The sequence below is a fragment of the Schistocerca nitens genome, chromosome 5, assembly GCF_023898315.1.
Source record: "Schistocerca nitens isolate TAMUIC-IGC-003100 chromosome 5, iqSchNite1.1, whole genome shotgun sequence".
NCBI classification, from domain to species: Eukaryota; Metazoa; Arthropoda; class Insecta; order Orthoptera; family Acrididae; genus Schistocerca; species Schistocerca nitens.
Window position 1 is genome coordinate 383,211,923 of NC_064618.1, and position 19,652 is coordinate 383,231,574.

Here is a 19,652-nt window from a genome sequence, read left to right on the forward strand (position 1 = left end):
CAACATACGAGGGGACCCCCATCACCAGCGGATGAACCTGGCACAGCTTCTCCAATAATGCTACCAGTACCAATTTAGCCGATATTCATCTGGAGCCGTCTCCTCCACCTCGGATGCTACCTGTGGGGGCACCACCACCACCACCACCACCACCATCACCACCACCACCAGCAGCAGCAGCGGCAGCAGCAGCAGGCTCTGGACCTGATGTGGACATGGAGCTTGTGCTGACGTCACCCATCTTACTGTATGGTTTGACTCAAGAAGGCGGACTGTGATGCTGCCTGTGCCCCAAGTACTTCCGACCATATTTCCCAGTATCAGCAAGTCATCTCAGTCAGAACCTCGCAGAGGGAGACTCCATGGACACCTTGTGAATCCGAGCTGTTCCTCAAGAGTAGACGAATGAAGTAATGTGCATACACTTGAAAGCCGAGCGCATGAGCAGTGTCTTGTCATACACAAGAGTGGGCCGCAAAAGTTTAATACTGTGAACTTCCGACAGAGCTCGAGACAGGCGAGTGCCTATTTAAACCCTGCCGCACTAAACTCACATTCAGTTGTCATGTTATTACTGTTTGCATACACTTGCTGTATCTTATTGTGCTCAGCTTGTATTACGGTGATTGGTGCACATGCCACGGTCTAATAAAGTTGTTCTAACATTCTTGGTTATGTGTCCACATTACAACAATCTGTTTCTCTAATTTTTCTCACTTCAACGTGGTTTTTGCTACTTTCTGTGCAAGTTGTCAACCAAACAACACCTGCGTTTCCTGCAAACAAATGTAAACCTTGTTTGCTAACCTCCTTCCTGGATGTACCTTCATTTTTAATGAATATGTTCATATCTGCCACAGCTGTTTCTACATAAAAATGTGGTTTTCTTCAGTCTTGCTGCGAGTCATGCCTATTGTGACACTCATACCAAAAACGTTATATTCTGCATTGAAATGTGAAGATGATGGAAGTTGCCCAGAGCAACTATGCTGTCTCACACCTTTACGGTTTTTACCCTCCACAATTCCTTCCAGTACTAAATTGGTGATCCTCTGATGCCTCAGAATGTGTCCTATCAACCGGTCCCTTCTTTTAGTCAGGTTGTGCCACAATTTCCTCTTCTCCCCAATACTATTCAGTACCTCCTCATTAATTATGTGATCTACCCATATAATCTTCAGCATTCTTCTGTAGCCCCACATTTCGAAAGCTTCTATCCTCTTCTTGTCTAAACTGATTGTTGTCCAAGTTTCACTTCCATACATGGCTACACTCCTTACAAATACTTTCAGATAAGACTTCCTGACACTTAATCCATACTCGATGTTAACAAATTTCTCTTCTTCAAAAACGCTTTCCTTGCCATAGCCAGTCTACATTTTATATCCTCCCTACTTCGACCATAATCAGTTATTTTGCTCCCCAAATAGCAACACTCATCTACTACTTTATGTGTCTCACTTCGTAATCAAATTCCCTCAGCATCACCAGGCTTCATTCGACTACATTCCAGTATCCTTCTTTTGATTTTATTGATGTTCATCTTATATCCTCCTTTCAAGACACTGTCCATTCTGTTCAATTGCTCTTCCAGGTCCTTTGCTGTCTCTGACAGAATTACAATGTCATTGGCAAACCTCAATGTTTTTATTTCTTCCCCTTGGTTTTTAATTCCTACTTAAAATTTTAGTTTTGTTTCCTTTACTGCTTGCTCAATATACAGATTGAATAACATAGACGATAGACTGCAACCCTGCCTCACTCCCTTCTCAACCACTACTTCCCTTTCATGCCCCTCTACTCTTATAACTGTCATCTGATTGTAAATTGTAAATAGCCTTTCGCTCCCTGTATTTTACCCCTGCCACCTTCCGAATTTGAAAGAGAGTATTCCAGTCAACACCTTTCTCCAAGTCTACCATTGCGAGAAACATAGGTTTGCCTTTCCTTAATCTGTCTTCTAAGGTAAGTCGTAGGGTCAGTATTGCCTCGCGTGTTCCAACATTTCTACGGAATCCAAACTGATCTTCCCCAAGTTCGGCTTCTACCAGTTCTTCCATTCATTAGTAAAGAATTTGTGTTATTATTTTGCATCTATGACTTATTGAACTGATAGTTCGATAATTTTTGTACCTGTCGGCACATGATTTCTTTGGGATTGGAATTATTATATTCTTCTTGAAATCTGAGAGTATTCAACCTGTCTCGTATATCTTGCTCACCAGATGATAGAGTTTTGTCATGGCTGTCTCTCCCAAAGCTATCAGTAGCTCTAATGGAATGTTGTCTATTCCTGAGGCATTTTTTTGACTTAGGTCTTTCAGTGCTCTGTCAAATTCTTCACGCAGTATCATATCCTCCATCTCACCTTCAACTATGTCCTCTTCCATTTCTATAATATTGCCCCCAAGGACATCACGCTTATATAGACCTTTTATACGAGGGGGACCCAAAAGTAACCAGAATCGTAATGCTGCATATCGTGTACTTGTAGTAGCAGGTTGCGCTGCCAGACGGTTGTAGTAGGAGCACTGCTGAGTCATTCTGCCACGCGACGTCACCCAACAGTGAGATGTGTGGTTACTTTGGCAGTTCTTTGAGTGTGCGTACAGTGCAGACGTGACAAAAGGAAATGGCTAGTTCTTATGAACACCGTGCGGCAGTGAAGTTTTGTTTCTTGCTCAGCAAGAACGCAGCAGAAACTGTTGTGATGATTCCGACAGCCTACAAAGACCATGCTCTTAGTAAAGCGCAAGTGTACGAATGGTTTTCTTGGTTTAAAAAGGGAGAAATGGTGGTTGAAGATCAACCCCTTTCCGGTCGAGCTTCAACTGCTCGAAGCGAAGACAACATCGACAAAATCCGTGATCTCATCACTTAAGATCGACGCAGAACAATCGACCAACTTGAGAACTTGTCCGGGTTGACCTGGAGCTCAATTCAGCGCATCTTGACCATCAATTTGGGGATGCAAAGAGTGGCAGCAAAATTTGTGCCGAAGCTTCTTACCCGAGATCAAAGGGATCGTTGCGTTCAAGCCTGTCTCGAAATGAAGGACACGTTCAAAGATGATCCACATTTTTTCATTACAGGTGATGAGTCGTGGTGCTATGGGTACGATGCAGAAAGTAAACAACAGTCATCACAATGGAAGGCACCTGACTCACCTCGACCAAACAAAGCTCGACAAGTGAAATCGAATGTGAAAACGATGTTGATCTGTTTTTTTGACATCAAAGGGATTTTACACTCTGAATTTGCCCCTGAAAACCAGATAGTAAACCAACAATTATGTTTGGAGGTTATGAAACGGCTTCGCAGAAGTTTGTCGCGAAAACGTCCGGCTTTGTGGGATTCTGGCGTGTGGTTCCTGCATTACGACAACGCTCCCGTGCACACGGCTCTCAGTGTTCGCCAGTTTTTGGCCTCATCGAAGACAACTACCTTGACCCACGTGCCCTATTCACCAGATTTAGCACCCTCAGACTTCTTCCTATTCCCGAGGATGAAAAGAGACTTGAGAGGGAAGCGTTTTGCGAATGTGGAAGACGTAAAATGCAATGTCATGAAAGTGCTAGCAGGTATCAAAGAGGACGAATTTAAAAGGTGCTTCGAGCACTGGAATGAACGTTTGGACAATTGTATTAAAGCTAATGGAGAGTTCTTCGAAGGAGATTAAGGTTGTATTTGAAAATAATAAAGTATATGCTTTCTAGAAAGAAATTCCGGTTATTTTTGGGTCCCCCCTTGTATACTCCATCCATGTTTCTGCTTTCCCATCTTTGCTTAGGACTGTTTTCCATCTGAGCTTTTGATATTCATACAGATGGTTGTCTTTTCTCCAAAGGTCTCTTTAATTTTTCTGTAGGCAGTATCTATCTTACCCCTAGTGATATATGCCTCTACCTCCTTACATTTGTTCTCTAGCCATCCTTGCTTAGCCATTTTGTACTCCTTGTCAGTCTCGTTTTTGAGACGTTTGTATTCCTTTTCGCTTGCTTAATTTACTGCATTTTTATATTTTCTCCTTTCATCAATTAAATTCAATATCTCTCCTGTTACCCAAGGATTTCTGCTGGCCCTCATCTTTTTACCTACTTTATTCTCTGCGACCTTCACTATTTCGTCTCTCAAAGCTACCCATTCTTCTTCTACTGTGTTTCTTTCTGCTGTATTTGTCAATCGTTCCCTAATGCTCTCCCTGAAACTCTGTACAACCTCTGGTTCTTTCAGTTTCTCCAGGTCCCATCTCCTTAAATTACTACACTTTTGCAGTTTCTTCAATTTCAATCTACAGTTCATAACCAATAGATTGTGGTCAGAGTCCACATCTTCCCCTGGAAATGTCTTACAATTTAGAACCTGGTTCCTAAATTTCGATCTTACCATTATATAATCTATATGAAATCTTCGAGTGTCTCCAGGCCTCTTCCACGTATATAACCTTCTTTCATGATTCTTAAACCAAGAGTTACCTATGCGAATAAAATCTGCAGCTGTTGTAATTCCTTTATTTGAATAAAGGCATGTACAGTACCCAGGTTTCAGGACACTAATCTCATCTTCAGGTGCTACTTAATTGTGGATGACAAGTCATGTAGAAAAACTATGTATCCAGCAATATCATGAAAAATGTGGGGTCATCCAGTAAGACCTGAGACAAAAACGGCCTAACTGAAAAAACAGGACTAAATCTATAAACATGTAATAGGTCATCAGATTATATTTTTCCATCTGAGTGTGCATACTAATGGATTTAGTCCTGTTACGCCCTATTCATCTCGAGTCTTACTGGATGACCCCACATTTCTCATGTCTCCTCACACATGTTCGCTTATACTACTATTGAATTTGTCAGTTTTGGTACGTGAGTTGTGCAGTAGTGTCGTAGCCAATGAAATAGCACCTGAAGATGGGATTAGTGTCCTGAAACTCTTGTAATGTACATGCCTTTATCCAAATAAAGGAACTCTGAAATTTCAGTTGCAGTGGTTTTTATTCTCTATGAACAATCCAAGTAACAGTTATGGATGTCCCACTAAGAATAAATTAGTTGCCTTGTTCCACTGGTTCTTTACCACGATATCGGATAGTGAAGTAACGTCTGATCAGGATCTAGGACTTCATATTATTCAGTCTTACTCACCTATGTATTTCTGTACACTTTCCAAACCCTTTTTATCAAATTTTGTTTCTCTAAGTACTGTAGTTACTACTGGAAATTAATAGTGCAAGTCCAAGAGCCAGTTGTGAAATTAGTACGATGCTTCTGATAAACAGTGTATTGTATGTTGTACTCTTGTTTACAGTAGCCATGCAGGACAAAAGTACTTCATCATTCAGAACATCACAATTGTACTGAAAAAGCCGAAATCCACAAACACACTGTGTCATTTAACAGATTACGATAGTGTGACTGTATAATAAGTTGTATCTTGTCCCCAAGACGTCATTGGCATTGTCACAGTGACTGTTACTCTATGGCTCACACCATATCTCCAGTCCACACATGACCACTAACCCTGATAGCTAGAGCCATACTGGGAGCAGCAGGGTATTACGAGAGAGGCATCCGGGTGGGGCTAAGAGGAGGCTAGGGCAGGGAGGGGGAAGGATAGCAGGTTAGGGGGTGGGGATGGTAAAGTGCTGCTACAAGTGTGTAGGGAAGAGGTGAAGTGTGAGGCAGCCAGGTGCATTCGGAATGTTAGACAGAGGGCGGGGGGGGGGGGGGGGGGGGTAGCAGAAAAGGAGAGGAGTAAAAGACTGGGTGCTTTGGTGGAATGAGTGCTAGCTGTGTTGTGCAGGAATGGGGAAAGGGAAGGGGCTGGATGGGTAAGGACAATGACTAACAAAGGTTGAGGCTAGGAGGGTTACGGGAATGTAGGATATATTGCAGGGGGAGTTTCCACCTGCGCAGTTCAGAGAAGCTGGTGTTTGTGGGAAGAATACAGATGGCACAGGCTGTGAAGCAGCACTGAAGTGAAGGACATCCTGTTGCGTGACATGCTCAGCAGCAGGGTGGTCCAGTTGATTCTTGGCCACATTTGTCGGTGGCCAATCATGCTGTCATGCCGACAAACAGGTTGTTGGATGTTATGTCCTCGTAGAATGCAGCACATTGGTTGCAGCTTAGCTTGTAGATCACATGGCTGGTTTCGCTGGTAGCCCTGCCTTTGATGGAATAGGTGATATTTGTGACAGGACTGGAGTAGATGGTGGTGGAAGGATGTATGGGACAGGTCTTGCATCTAGGTCTTGCATCTAGGTCTTGTTACAGGGATATGGGCTGTGAGGCAAGGGGCTGGAAGCAGGGGTTGTGTAAGGATGATGAGGATATTGTGTAGGCTTGGTGGGCAGCAGAATACAATTGTTGGAGGAGTGGTAAGGATGGTGGGTTGGGAATTTCCTATTTCAGGGTATGGTGAGATGCACTCGAAACCCTGGTGGAGAATGTAATTCAGTTGTTCCGGTCCTGGGTATTACCGAGTCACAAGGGGAAAGCTTCTCTGCTTTCGGGCGGTGGGACTTTGGGGGGTGTCGGGTGACTGGAAAGATAAGATGTGGGAGATCTGTTTTTGTGTAAGGTTGGGAGGATAATCACAATCTCTAAAGGCCTCAGTGAGACCCTGGACATGTTTTGAAAGGGATCGCTTGTCACTACAGATGCGATGGCCACAGGTGGCTACGCTGTATGGAAGGTATTTCTTGGTATGGAATGTGTGGCGTCTGTCGAAGTGGAGGCCTTGCTTGTGGCTGGTAGATTTGATATGGACAGAGATACTGATATAACCATCTTTGAGGTGGTCAGCATCGAGGAAGGTGGCTTGATGGGTTGAGTAGGAGCAGGTGAAGCGAATGGGGGAGAAAGTGTTGAGTCGCTGGAGGAATGTGGATAGGGTGTCCTCACCATCAATCCAGATCATGAAGATGTCATCAATAAATGTTAACCAGGTGAGGGATTTGGGATTCTGGGTGTTTAGGAAGGATTCCTCTAGGTAGCCCATGGGTACCTTGGCACAAGTTGCTGCTATGTGGGTGGCATAAACCCAGGCCATTTCTGCAGGTATCTGTAATGGATCAGGCCTTCCAATCTGAAGCCCATCATTTCCCATTCATGTCCAGGCCCTGCCCATAGAATGTAGTCTCACCATTCTGACTGCAGACCAGGTCTGTTTGTCTGTGGCACAATACGGCGGAATTTTGTGGTTTATCTATAGACCCAGGACAGATGTGATCCTTGGCAGGCCAGAGGCCTGAGAATTGTGACTGTCTCACTGCAAGTATGTTGTACAGTGCAGCATTTTATAGACATTTTATTTATCATAATACATTTTGGCACTTTGTAAGTAGTTTATCTATTAGGAATCGTGGACAGTAGGAGAAGAAAATTGTGCCAGTTGCTGGCAGTTTGTATGCTATGTGCTCATATATTTCTCAAAAGAAAATCACACAATACCTGTAAAATAATAAACATAACACAAAGGGTAATAATCAACAATAATGAACACAGTAGAACCAAAATTTTATTGACGGTCACATGTAGTATTGGTTTACACAAGTTTTCCCTGCCTTATACAATTATTTCAAGGGGACTATTTTTTTCTGAGGTTATTTCTGAAATGAGTGAAGGTATTTTAAATCTGTCTTGTGACTCCGAGGAAATGCGTATTTTTGTCACGAAATGTTTCGTTTTATTGAAATAAAATAACAGTGGCCTTAATGAAAAACACATACCTTCTGGCTTCCTTTCTCCATCTAAAAACAGTTCATTATAAAAGATGTTGATGTTAGTATTTAAGGTATTTGCTCACACAGGGGGAGAAATATAGAAATCCTGACATTTTATGTCAACTTATGTCTTTACTTACCCTTGAGATCTAAAAATTTGTCAGAGAAAAATGCTAAAACTTGTCTGGAAATCAGGAAACTCTCAGCAAATTTCGCTTGGGGAAGCCTATGGCAACCCTAAAACCCAGGATATGGCTACGGGCACCTATATGGCACCATCCTGTGCCAACCTATTCACTGTCTGTCTATAGGAATCCTTTCTAAACACCCAGAATCCCAAACCCCTCACCTGGTTCACATTTATTGATGACATCTTTGTGATCTGGATCGAGGGTGAGGACATCCGGATCGAGGGTGAGGACATCCATTCACATTCCTCCAGAACCTCAACACCTTCTTCAGCATTCACTTCACCTGGCCCAGCTCAAGCCATCAAGTTGCCTTCCTTGCTGTTGACCTCCGCCTCAAAGATGGTTACATCAGTACCTCTGCCCATATCAAACCTACCAACCACCAGCAATACCTCCACTTTGGCAGCTGCCACTCATTCCATACCAAGAAGTCCCATCTATATAGCCTAGCCACATGTGGCCATCACACCTGTAGTGACGAGGGGTCCCTCTCGAAATTTATTGAGGATGTCATTGAGATCTTTACAGATCACAATTACCCTCCCAACCTCGTACAAAAACAGATCTCCCTTGTCTTTTCTTTCCAGTCACACAACACCTCCCAGAGCTCCACTGTCCAGTCACAGAGAAGCATTACCCTCTTGACTCAGTACCACCAAGAACTGGAGCAACTGAATTACCTTCTCTGCCAGGGTTTCGACTACCTCTTGTCGTGCTCTGAAATAAGAAATCTCCTACCCACTACCCTTCCCACCTCTTCCACAGTGGTATTCTGCCACCCACTGAATGTACATAGTATCCTTGTCATCCCTACACAACCCCTGCTCCCAGGCCCTTGCATCATGGCTCATATCCCTGTAACAGGCCTAGATGCAAGACCTGACCCATACATCCTCCTCCCCCACCTACTCCGATTTTGTCACAAACATCACCTATCACATCAAAGGCAGGACTACCTGGTTAATCATATGATCTACAAGCTAAACTGCAACCACAGTGCTGCATTCTATGAGGGCATGACAACCAACAACCTGTTTGTCATCATGATTGGCCACCAACAAACTGTGGCCAAGAAACAACTGGACCACCCTGTTGTTGAGCACACCACCCAACACAATGTCCTACATTTCACTGCTGCTTCACAGTCTGTGCCATCTGGATTCTTCCCACCAACACCAGTGTTTCTGAATTTCACAGGTGGAGACTCCCCCTGCAATATATTGTATGTTCCCGTAACTCTCCTGGCCTCAACCCTTGTTAGTCATTGCCCTTACCCATCCAGCCCCTTCCCATTTCCCATTCCGGCACTACACAGCCCTCATTCCACCAATGCACCCAGTCTTTTTACTTCTCTCCTTTGCCGATAACCTCCCGACTGCACCTATCTGCTCTGCTGTCCCTCCTCCTTAACCCCACCCGGTTGCCTCTCCCACAACACCATGCTGCTTGCAGTGCATCTCCAGCTACCACTGATTGCGGTCATGTGTACGTTAGTTGCGTTTTTGGTGAGTGTGTACATCTGTGTGTGGTGTCTACTTTTGACAAAGGCCATGTTGGCTGAAACCTAACTTTCTGACAGTCTTTTTGATGTGCCATGTTTGCAACTCAGCATCTCCGCTGTATGGTGAGCAGCAATTATCCTTTTCATATCCAATTACATCTTCGTTACCCATAGTAAAAAGTCAATGTACTTTTTCATGCTACAGCTTAAAAATGTTCACAAGGCTAATTGCCTTCCACTTTCTTATGTCTATGACAGTCTTACTAACAGTGTGTGTCTGACTGCAATACAGTAAGGCTAGGACACTGATTTTCCAGTTACTCTAGTGGTCGCACAGTTTTCCATATGAATGGCATTGATAGTTATCCAAATAAGTACGTTATTAGATTTTAACAAGTTTCTAGTCATTTACAGCCATTCGACTACGTACCTTGTAAATTTTTTTAAGTGTCCCATACTATGTTTCTTCACTCAGACTAATTTACTTTGTTCAGTTATACATACCTATTATTTAATATGTGCCATGCATACATTCACTGTACATTACCAAATTTAATGCATGAGATATTTTTCTGTGAATAGCTGAGAGGAGTTGACTAAGTAAATCATAAATTTCATATCAGTAGGTAGAGATTTGACTACAGTTAAAGATTTTTAGGGAACATAATCACTTAATTTCAAACAAATAGTTTATTGATACCTGCACGAATGATAATTAATTGAGCCTCATCCAGAGAGTGATATCAAATGCAGTGTAAAAAGAATTGTGGTTGATGTACATTTGCTGTGTGATCAGTTCTTGCATTGTGTGCTGAACTAAGCAGTTTGTTGATGTTGGTTGTAGTCAGTCAGGTGATAGTATGCACTAGTCATTGAGAGTTGCCGAATCCAGCGATCTTCTTTGACAGAATGTACAAGTTGATTACATTTGTTTTTGGTATTGAGAGTGCTAGTAGTAGTTTTACTTACCTGGTAATTATAATTTCAAGGTTTCTTGCTTATTTTCATATTTGATAACTGGGAAAAAACTAAACTACCTATAGTATAGCCTGAGGTGTAAGCTAGGACGGACTGTGATAATTTGCCTGAGAATTGGCGAAGCCAGTGAATCTCAACACAAAAATACAATGGCCATAATTGATTTATGTGTAATGTAGTCCGAGATATACATTCACCATTGCAATAACCTACTTGTACATTTCATTTCTGAGTTTGCCAAAAATTTCGAATTGTGGTTACAGCATAACCTGTTGTTGTGGTTTTCAGTCCTGAGACTGGTTTGATGCAGCTCTCCATGCTACTATATCCTGTGCAAGCCTCTTCATCTCCCAGTACCTACTGCAACCTACATCCTTCTGAATCTGCTTAGTGTATTCATCTCTTGGTCTCCCTCTACGATTTTTACCCTCCAGGCTGCCCTCCAATACTAAATTGGTGATCCCTTGATGCCTCAGAACATGTCCTACCAACCGATCCCTTCTTCTGGTCAAGTTGTGCCACAAACTTCTCTTCTCCCCAATCCTATTCAATACTTCCTCATTAGTTATGTGGTCTACCCATCTAATCTTCAGCATTCTTCTGTAGCACCACATTTCGAAAGCTTCTATTCTCTTCTTGTCCAAACTATTTATCGTCCATGTTTCACTTCCATACATGGCTACACTCCATACAAATACTTTCAGAAATGACTTCCTGATACTTAAATCTATACTCGATGTTAACAAATTTCTCTTCTTCAGAAACGCTTTCCTTGCCATTGCCAGTCTAAATTTTATATCCTATCTACTTCGACCATCATCAGTTATTTTGCTCCCCAAATAGCAAAACTCCTTTACTACTTTAAGTGTCTCATTTCCTAATCTAATTCCCTCAGCATCACCCGACTTAATTCGACTACATTCCATTATCCTCGTTTTGCTTTTGTTGATGTTCATCTTATATCCTCCTTTCAAGACACTGTCCATTCCATTCAACTGCTCTTCCAAGTCCTTTGCTGTCTCTGACAGAATCACAATGTCATCGGCGAACCTCAAAGTTTTTATTTCTTCTCCATGGATTTTAATACCTACTCTGATTTTTCTTTTGTTTCCTTTACTGCTTGCTCAATATATAGATTGAATAACATCGGGGAGAGGCTACAACCCTGTCTTACTCCCTTCCCAACCACAGCTTCCCTTTCATGCCCCTCGACTCTTATAACTGTCATCTGGTTTCTGTACAAATTGTAAATAGTCTTTTGCTCCCTGTATTTTACCCCTGCCACCTTTAGAGTTTGAAAGAGAGTATTCCAGTCAACATTGTCAAAAGCTTTCTCTAAGTCTACAAATGCTAGAAACATAGGTTTGCCTTTCCTTATTCTTTCTTCTAAGATAAGTCGTAAGGTCAGTATTGCCTCACGTGTTCCAGTATTTCTACGGAATCCAAACTGATCTTCCCCAAGGTCAGCTTCTATCAGTTTTTCCATTCGTCTGTAAAGAACTCGCGTTAGTATTTTGCAGCCGTGACTTATTAAACTGATAGTTCGGTAATTTTCACATCTGTCAACGCCTGCTTTCTTTGGGATTGGAATTATTATATTATTCTTGAAGTCTGAGGGTATTTCGCCTGTCTCATACATTTTGCTCACCAGATGGTAGAGTTTTGTCAGGACTGGCTCTCCCATGGCTATCAGTAGTTCTAATGGAATGTTGTCTACTCCCGGGGCCTTGTTTCGACTCGTGTCTTTCAGAGCTCTGTCAAACTCTTCACGCAGTATCGTATCTCCCATTTCATCTTCATCTACATCCTCTTCCATTTCCATAATATTGTCCTTAAGTACATCGCCCTTGTATAGACCCTCTATATACTCCTTCCACCTTTCTGCTTTCCCTTCTTTGCTTAGAACTGGGTTTCCATCTGAGCTCTTGATATTCATACAAGTCGTTCTCTTATCTCCAAAGGTCTCTTTAATTTTCCTGTAGGCAGTATCTATCTTACCCCTAGTGAGATAAGCCTCTACATCCTTACATTTGTCCGCTAGCCATCCCTGCTTAGCCATTTTGCACTTCCTGTCGATCTCATTTTTGAGACGTTTGTATTCCTTTTTGCCTGCTTCATTTACTGCATTTTTATATTTTCTCCTTTCATCAATTAAATTCAATATTTCTTTTGTTACCCAAGGATTTCTACTAGTCCTCTTCTTTTTACCTACTTGATCCTCTGCTGCCTTCACTACTTCATCCCTCAAAGCTACCCATTCTTCTTCTACTGTACTTCTTTCCCCCATTCCTATCAATTGTTCCCTTATGCTCTCCCTGAAACTCTGTACAACCTCTGGTTCTTTCAGTTTATCCAGGTCCCATCTCCTTAAATTCCCACCTGTTTACAGTTTCTTCAGTTTTAATCTACAGGTCATAACCAATAAATTGTGGTCAGAGTCCACATCTGCCCCTGGAAATGTCTTACAATTTAAAACCTGGTTCCTAAATCTCTGTCTTACCATTATATAATCTATCTGATACCTTTTAGTATCTCCAGGCTTCTTCCATGTATACAACCTTCTTTTATGATTCTTGAACCAAGTGTTAACTATGATTAAGCTGTGCTCTGTGCAAAATTCTACCAGACGGCTTCCTCTTTCATTTCTTCACCCCTAATCCATATTCACCTACTACATTTCCTTCTCTCCCTTTTCCTACTACCGAATTCCAGTCATTCATGACTATTAAATTTTCGTCTCCCTTCACTATCTGAATAATTTCTTTTATTTCATCATACATTTCTTCAAATTCTTCGTCATCTGCAGAGCTAGTTGGCATATAAACTTGTACTACTGTGGTAGGCGTGGGCTTTGTGTCTATCTTGGCCACAATAATGCGTTCACTATGCTGTTTGTAGTAGCTTACCTGCACTCCTATTTTTTTATTCATTATTAAACCTACTCCTGCAATACCCTATTTGATTTTGTATTTATAACCCTGTATTTGCCTGACCAAAAGTCTTGTTCCTCCTGCCACTGAACTTCACTGATTCCCACTTTATCTAACTTTAACCTATCCATTTCCCTTTTTAAATTTTCTAACCTACCTGCCCGATTAAGGGATCTGACATTCCACGCTCCAATCCGTAGAACGCCAGTTTTCTTTCTCCTGATAACAACGTCCTCCTGAGTAGTCCCCGCCCGGAGATCCGAATGGGGGACTATTTTACCTCCGGAATATTTTACCCAAGAGGACGCCATCATCATTTAATCATACAGTAAAGCTGCATGCCCTCGGGAAAAATTACGGCTGTAGTTTCCCCTTGCTTTCAGCCGTTCGCAGTACCAGCACAGCAAGGCTGTTTTGGTTATTGTTACAAGGCCAGATCAGTCAATTATCCAGACTGTTGCCCTTGCAACTACTGAAAAGGCTGCTGCCCCTCTTCAGGAACCACACGTTTGTCTGGCCTCTCAACAGATACCCCTCCGTTGTGGTTGCACCTACGGTACGGCTATCTGTATCGCTGAGGCACGCAAGCCTCCCCACCAACAGCAAGGTCCAGCATAACCTAACAGAACAAAATACCAGCTGACTTTATTTACTAACCACAGGAAATTACGAATGACCATTTTGATTGGCAACCAACAACTGACTCAAAGTTTGTCTTATTTAATTCCCATTGTTCAACAAGTGAGATGTTACCATCAGCACGCAGCACAGCAGCTGCAGATACCATAAGTGCACGTTTACCAGAACTATTTACTGTACATCGAAATATGTACCTTCCTGCATAAGTGATTCCATTGCTAAAAGAGGTATTATTTGTTGCACAAACTCAGTTTGGAAATACTTAAGGTGACTCACTGGTGACATTTGTTGTAGTCAGTCATTGTCATCTTAATCTTCATGAAAGTTACTTCACACTTCATAGATAACTTTCTCTAATCCTGCAATCGTGTCCACTCATCAGTCATTGAGTCACTCATTATTGAGACTCCCATAAACTTGGCAAATTTAATGTATGTTGTAATGTATGTTTCAAATTAAAAGTAAATAATCACTTCTTAGATGCTAAATTTGGTGGCCATTCTACTTTTCTTCTTCTTTTCTTGTAATTGCTGAATCTAAATGGTGTATATTCCTAGCACAAATAACATCCTTTGCATGAGGCTTTTGTAAAATGGTTGCCAAACAACTGTGTTGCAAGGATAAATCTGTGGAACATACATTCAGAGTGGTCTGCTCTAATATGTGAACAGGAATCCACTTAACCTACCAAACAGTTTATTAACATATTCTTCTTGTTTCAAATTAGTAATGATTAGTTTGTAATTTGCTGCATTTATCCGCTGTAACTAGACATTTATATAGACCTTAAGGCATATTAACTCTGCCTTCATTGTATGTGCTCATGATGATTGCCTTAAATAATACAGCTTGGTTTGAAACAGTTATAAAATCATGCATCTGAACTGACACATTAAATCTTATGTTCTTGTTATAAATGGCAGAGAGTAGTGGGGTGTGTGGTACATATAGAAGGATAACATGTTGTCTCACCGTTTTCTTGTTGAAATTTTTGCAGTGACTGCCCCAGTCTCACATTAAAGTAATAGGATGTTTTCTGCAAATTCAACCGGCCGGTGTGGCCGAGCGGTTCTAGGCGCTTCAGTCTGGAACCACACTGCTGCTATGGTCGCAGGTTCGAATCCTGCCTCGGGCATGGATGTGTGTGATGTCCTTAGGTTAGTTAGGTTTAAGGAACGAGAGACGAGTTAGGTTAGGAACGAGAGACATGTAATAAGTATTTCGTCGTAAAATACATACCAACAACAAATTCCACAAACCGACTGAACTTCAGACTATAGCAAAGACTAAAACCTGTGTAAACTTGCCTATTAATGCTCAATCTGAGTGCACTTTTCTAATTAATAAATAATATGTTTTATGCACTTCTTATTGTTTCACTTGAAAACGTCACACATACCAAACTTATGATTGTGAAATAAATAAATCCAGAAAGAGTTCAGACTGAAAATGTTGTTGTATTTAAAATACTGTAGGACCACATGTTGCAACCCTCACTTCTTGCCACAACATTTATTGACATAAACATACTTCTTCAAAAAGCAACTAACATGAAACAAGCAGAAACAGTTCTTGAAGGAATGTTTATCAGATTCTCAATACAAACTATCTGGAGATAGCTCCTGAGTAGGGAGGATATAAAATGTAGCACAGCTATGGCAAGAAAGTGTTTCTGGAGAAGAGAAATTTAGTGCTGTCTGCCTCTCTGTGGTAATACGATTCGCTGCCCATTTACTGTCTTCCTCCCCAAAAATCATACTTTTGTGCATTCTATGTGTAATTAGTGGGGACAATAACTAGAGTACAGTAATGGAATTCATGGTAGTGCTGTAATTATCATTCAGTGCACAAATAAGGAAAGTTTAAATGTTGTTGAAACTGGTGAGCTATATTTTATTAAAGATTGAAGCTGCTCCATCCCCTATAGTTAAACAGTGTAACAATAGTAATGCCAGTGCAAAATGAACGTCAATTTCTGAATACTCCAGTGAAACTTTAACTTAACATAACAGTTATCATGCTCTCATAACTTTCGGCCATTAAGGCCTTTGTCAGCAGTAGACATACACACACACATGCATACACACACTCACGCAAACGCAACTTGCACACACGTCTGGTAGTTTCAGCTCTTTGAGACTGCAGATGTGTGTGTGTGTGTGTGTGTGTGTGTGTGTGTGTGTGTGTGTGTGTGTGTCTCTACTGCTGACAAAGGCCTTAACGGCCGAAAGCTATGTGTGTGTGTGAACCTTTTTATTGTGCCTATTGCGACTCAGCATCTCCGCTATATGGTGAGTAGCAACTTTCCTTCTCTGGTATTGTTACATTCCATTCTTGATTTTCCATTGTTTGAGTTATCATGCTCTCGCATACTTATCAAGCTAACAATAGTAATCTGTGATTGAAATAAAGAAATTCTATTAGTAATTTGAAAAGTAACTAAGTGAATTAGAAATTAATATATAGTATTAAATTATAGCAAGTGTCTCCCCCCCCCCCTTAATTTTTATTCCCGTATAGAGGATTGTGGTTTGCTGTTTCTCCCTTTTATTCCTACTTACTGCTTTCCCCTCCTCCCCCCACTCCCTTCAGCTGCCCGTATAACCTCTGGCCTTCCAGTTATGGATAGTGTATGCTTGTCAAGCTTTCTGCATTACGCAAAATTGTTACCAACCTTTCAGTAGCTTTAGTTTGAATTTTAAAATTTTGATACATTCTTCACCATTTTGCAATAGTCTTATGAGGCAAAGAAAATATTTGAAAATTTGCTTAAGAGAGATTTCTTGTTGCAGATATGCCTGATGTCACGTGATGAGCAGAGTGTACTAGTTGTCAGCTATGCTGAGCTTAAACATTGCTTAGAGCAGTCATTTGATGAAATTCTGGCAGCTGCTGCTACTGTTCCCACTTCAGCCACAGTTGCCACTGCTGCTAAACCAGATCCAGTTTCATAAAAGTAAAAAACAAAAGTAAAAAAAGAAACATATTCAGCATATCTCCTTTGATCAGTTTTGTTTCAGTCCCCTTTCAGTGGTTCTGAATGTATTTGTGAGGAACTGCAACATCACCATTATTATTATTTGAACCAGTATATTTATATCCTGTTGCAGGAAAATGCCTAAAATTCTATGAATTTTGACAGTTTATATCCTCTATTGTTTTTCCTTTTTGACCCTTAACTTACAGTGCAACAGAACATAGCATTGGTCAAGAATGCTCTTCAGTTTTTATAATTTTTTTGTGGAAGTTTATGGCAAGATTTTTATTTATGTATTATGAAAAAAAATTATTTTGGCATTTTTACTTATATTTTTTTAGTGAAATCGTAGGACACAAAATGCCCCAAAATTAAATTGGAGAGATTGCCAGAAGCTTTGTCCTCACCAGTTTACTCATTCAAACATTGGGGGACACAGTGACTGTGCATTTAATGGGCAATTATGTAGCATACAGGAACACAGTATTTGTGTTTGATTCTGATATTGATGTACCTTGTTACATTTTTTGTGTTATTTTGAAATTAGTTTCAGCCTATGCACAAGAGTAGTAATTATGTGTCTCTTCTACATGCAAATTGTATTGTGGCCATGTTGTTCAGATAGAAGTTCTGTTCCTGCCTTGCATTAAAACTCTACATGAACAATCATGTTCCATAATAAACGATTTGGAATGATTTTCAGAATAGTTTCAAAAGTTCTGAGTAAGAAAAAATATTATTTTGCATGTTTTTACATCTTTAAGAAAAGTGAGAAAGGAGAAGTCTTCCGAGACAAAAATACTTTGCTGTTAATTACATTCCCACATAATACGCCAGTGTTCAATTTCTTCTTTAAATTTTTAAGAGAGGAAGTTGTTCTGTCATGCATATATTCACTTCATTGCCAACTGGTGTTCCCCTGTGAGTTTATTTTTCTAAACATATATTTTTTTGTAAATAGGGCCAGAAAAAGTGATTGTATACATGACAGAGAAAATTTGAAAATGAGAGCAAGTAACAGCTGATTTTATGTTACTTGATCCGCCAGAAGTGCAAACCAGGGTGCAAGAGCGATATTGTGTGCTTTATTTGAATGCAGTGTTGATGTTGTAAATATTTTATTACAGGAATGTATGTGGTTTTGTACGAGTGTTTAAAAGTGTTTAAGAACACAGTGTAAAAATATGTTGTTCAGGAGGCTTATTTTGAAGTCCTATTGCAATAAAGAAAAGGCTGTTTTGAGTATAGTAAAGCTCCTGAAGCACAAGTTCTTGCAACCTTGACACGCACAAAAGAGATCTGCAGTCTTTGATTCCTTGTTGAGGTTTGCTTATACTGATTTGAAATTTCATACATGATCTGGAATAATAGTATCATGTGTCAATAACTGCTGTAATATATCTTATATTGTACAAGGAAACATCAGTGTCCAAAAATGTTTTCAGCTTAAAAAGAAAATACAGCAAAATGAGGATATGGTAGACTGTAGTTGTCTGATCAGACATTTTGTAGAATTTCTTTAAAGCAGTAATTTTGGCATACAACAGTAATTTAAAAACAAAATAAAGGAAGGTTTCAGTTTTTTCCATGTATTCACAAGTCCATCTCCAGGGCAAACATGAGAAGGAATGTGTTGTTGAAAAGATATTATGTGCTTCAGGATCATGTGTATCTGACATTAATTTTTCAAATGAAAAGTGAACATAAAAATTGTATATATAGCTGATCTCTTTGCATACATATCATGAATTTTCTCGTCAGTTCATTCATTTATGAACAGTTGATTTGAACTAAAAAAAGTGAAAAGTAAATGTGTTGTGTTGCAATGTGACTGATTGCTGCAGTATTATTGAGACTGTAAGTTCAGAGTTTAAAAGTTTATGTTGCCTACATTCAGTACTTATTATTAAACAAGCTGTGAGAGATATGTTCTGATGAAAAATGTTTGTCTACTTTTCAAACTCCTAATCTGTACTTAAAAATAAAGAAGAGATTTTACAAGTAAATACATTAAAATAATTTCTTTCATGGCCTCTGTATATATTCCCTTACATAGTATGCTGTTCATTTGCTAACTAAAAAGTGCGTGAATAAGATGATCAGTAATTCAGTATGTGAAGATAAATTGGAAGATGATGATAATAGTAATAATTATTATAGTAATAATAATAATTATTATTATTATTACATTTGTTTTGAGTAATGATGTCAGCTGTTAATTACAAATTCACCCATAGTTCAGTTAATGATATCTGTCATGTCATCTTAATATGTACAAAGATATAAACAAATATTAGTATTAGGTAGATAGAGTGAATCGACAATGCTGGTACACTGTTCATTTCATTTTGTCTCACTGGCCAATTTTCACTCACACACTCACTCAATTGCCTTTGGCTGACTTGAAGACCCTAATGAGACTTCTGCCTTTGTATTAAGTACTTCGTGCTTTTTCCTCTCTCTGTTACTAAAACTGACTCAGCATCTATGTATATGTGAACAGGGTGATGAACTCCAGCAAATGGCGGGAGATTAATATATCATTTGTCAAAGATCTTGAGCATACTATTGTATGGTAAGACACACTGTATTTTGACTCTGTACTGTAGAATGGCAGAGATGATGTTATAAAATTACAAGAATACACATTGGCTGGCCAGTACTTACCTTCAGAAAATGATGTGCAACTACTGCCAATAAAAACATGT

The 19,652-nt window shown here is 40.2% G+C and overlaps 1 protein-coding gene across 3 annotated transcripts in view; it reads left to right on the forward strand.

Moving 5' to 3' along the window:
• Window positions 1-16,934, forward strand: part of LOC126259309 (PAN2-PAN3 deadenylation complex subunit PAN3) — a 129,618-nt gene extending 112,684 nt beyond the window's left edge. For all 3 annotated transcript variants that reach the window (XM_049955986.1, XM_049955983.1, XM_049955985.1), the window contains one exon: window positions 16,760-16,934. In XM_049955986.1, the coding sequence (XP_049811943.1) occupies window positions 16,760-16,921 (162 nt within the window). In that variant the 3' untranslated portion in view covers window positions 16,922-16,934. The remainder of the gene's footprint in view (window positions 1-16,759) is intronic.
• Window positions 16,935-19,652: the final 2,718 nt, after the last annotated feature.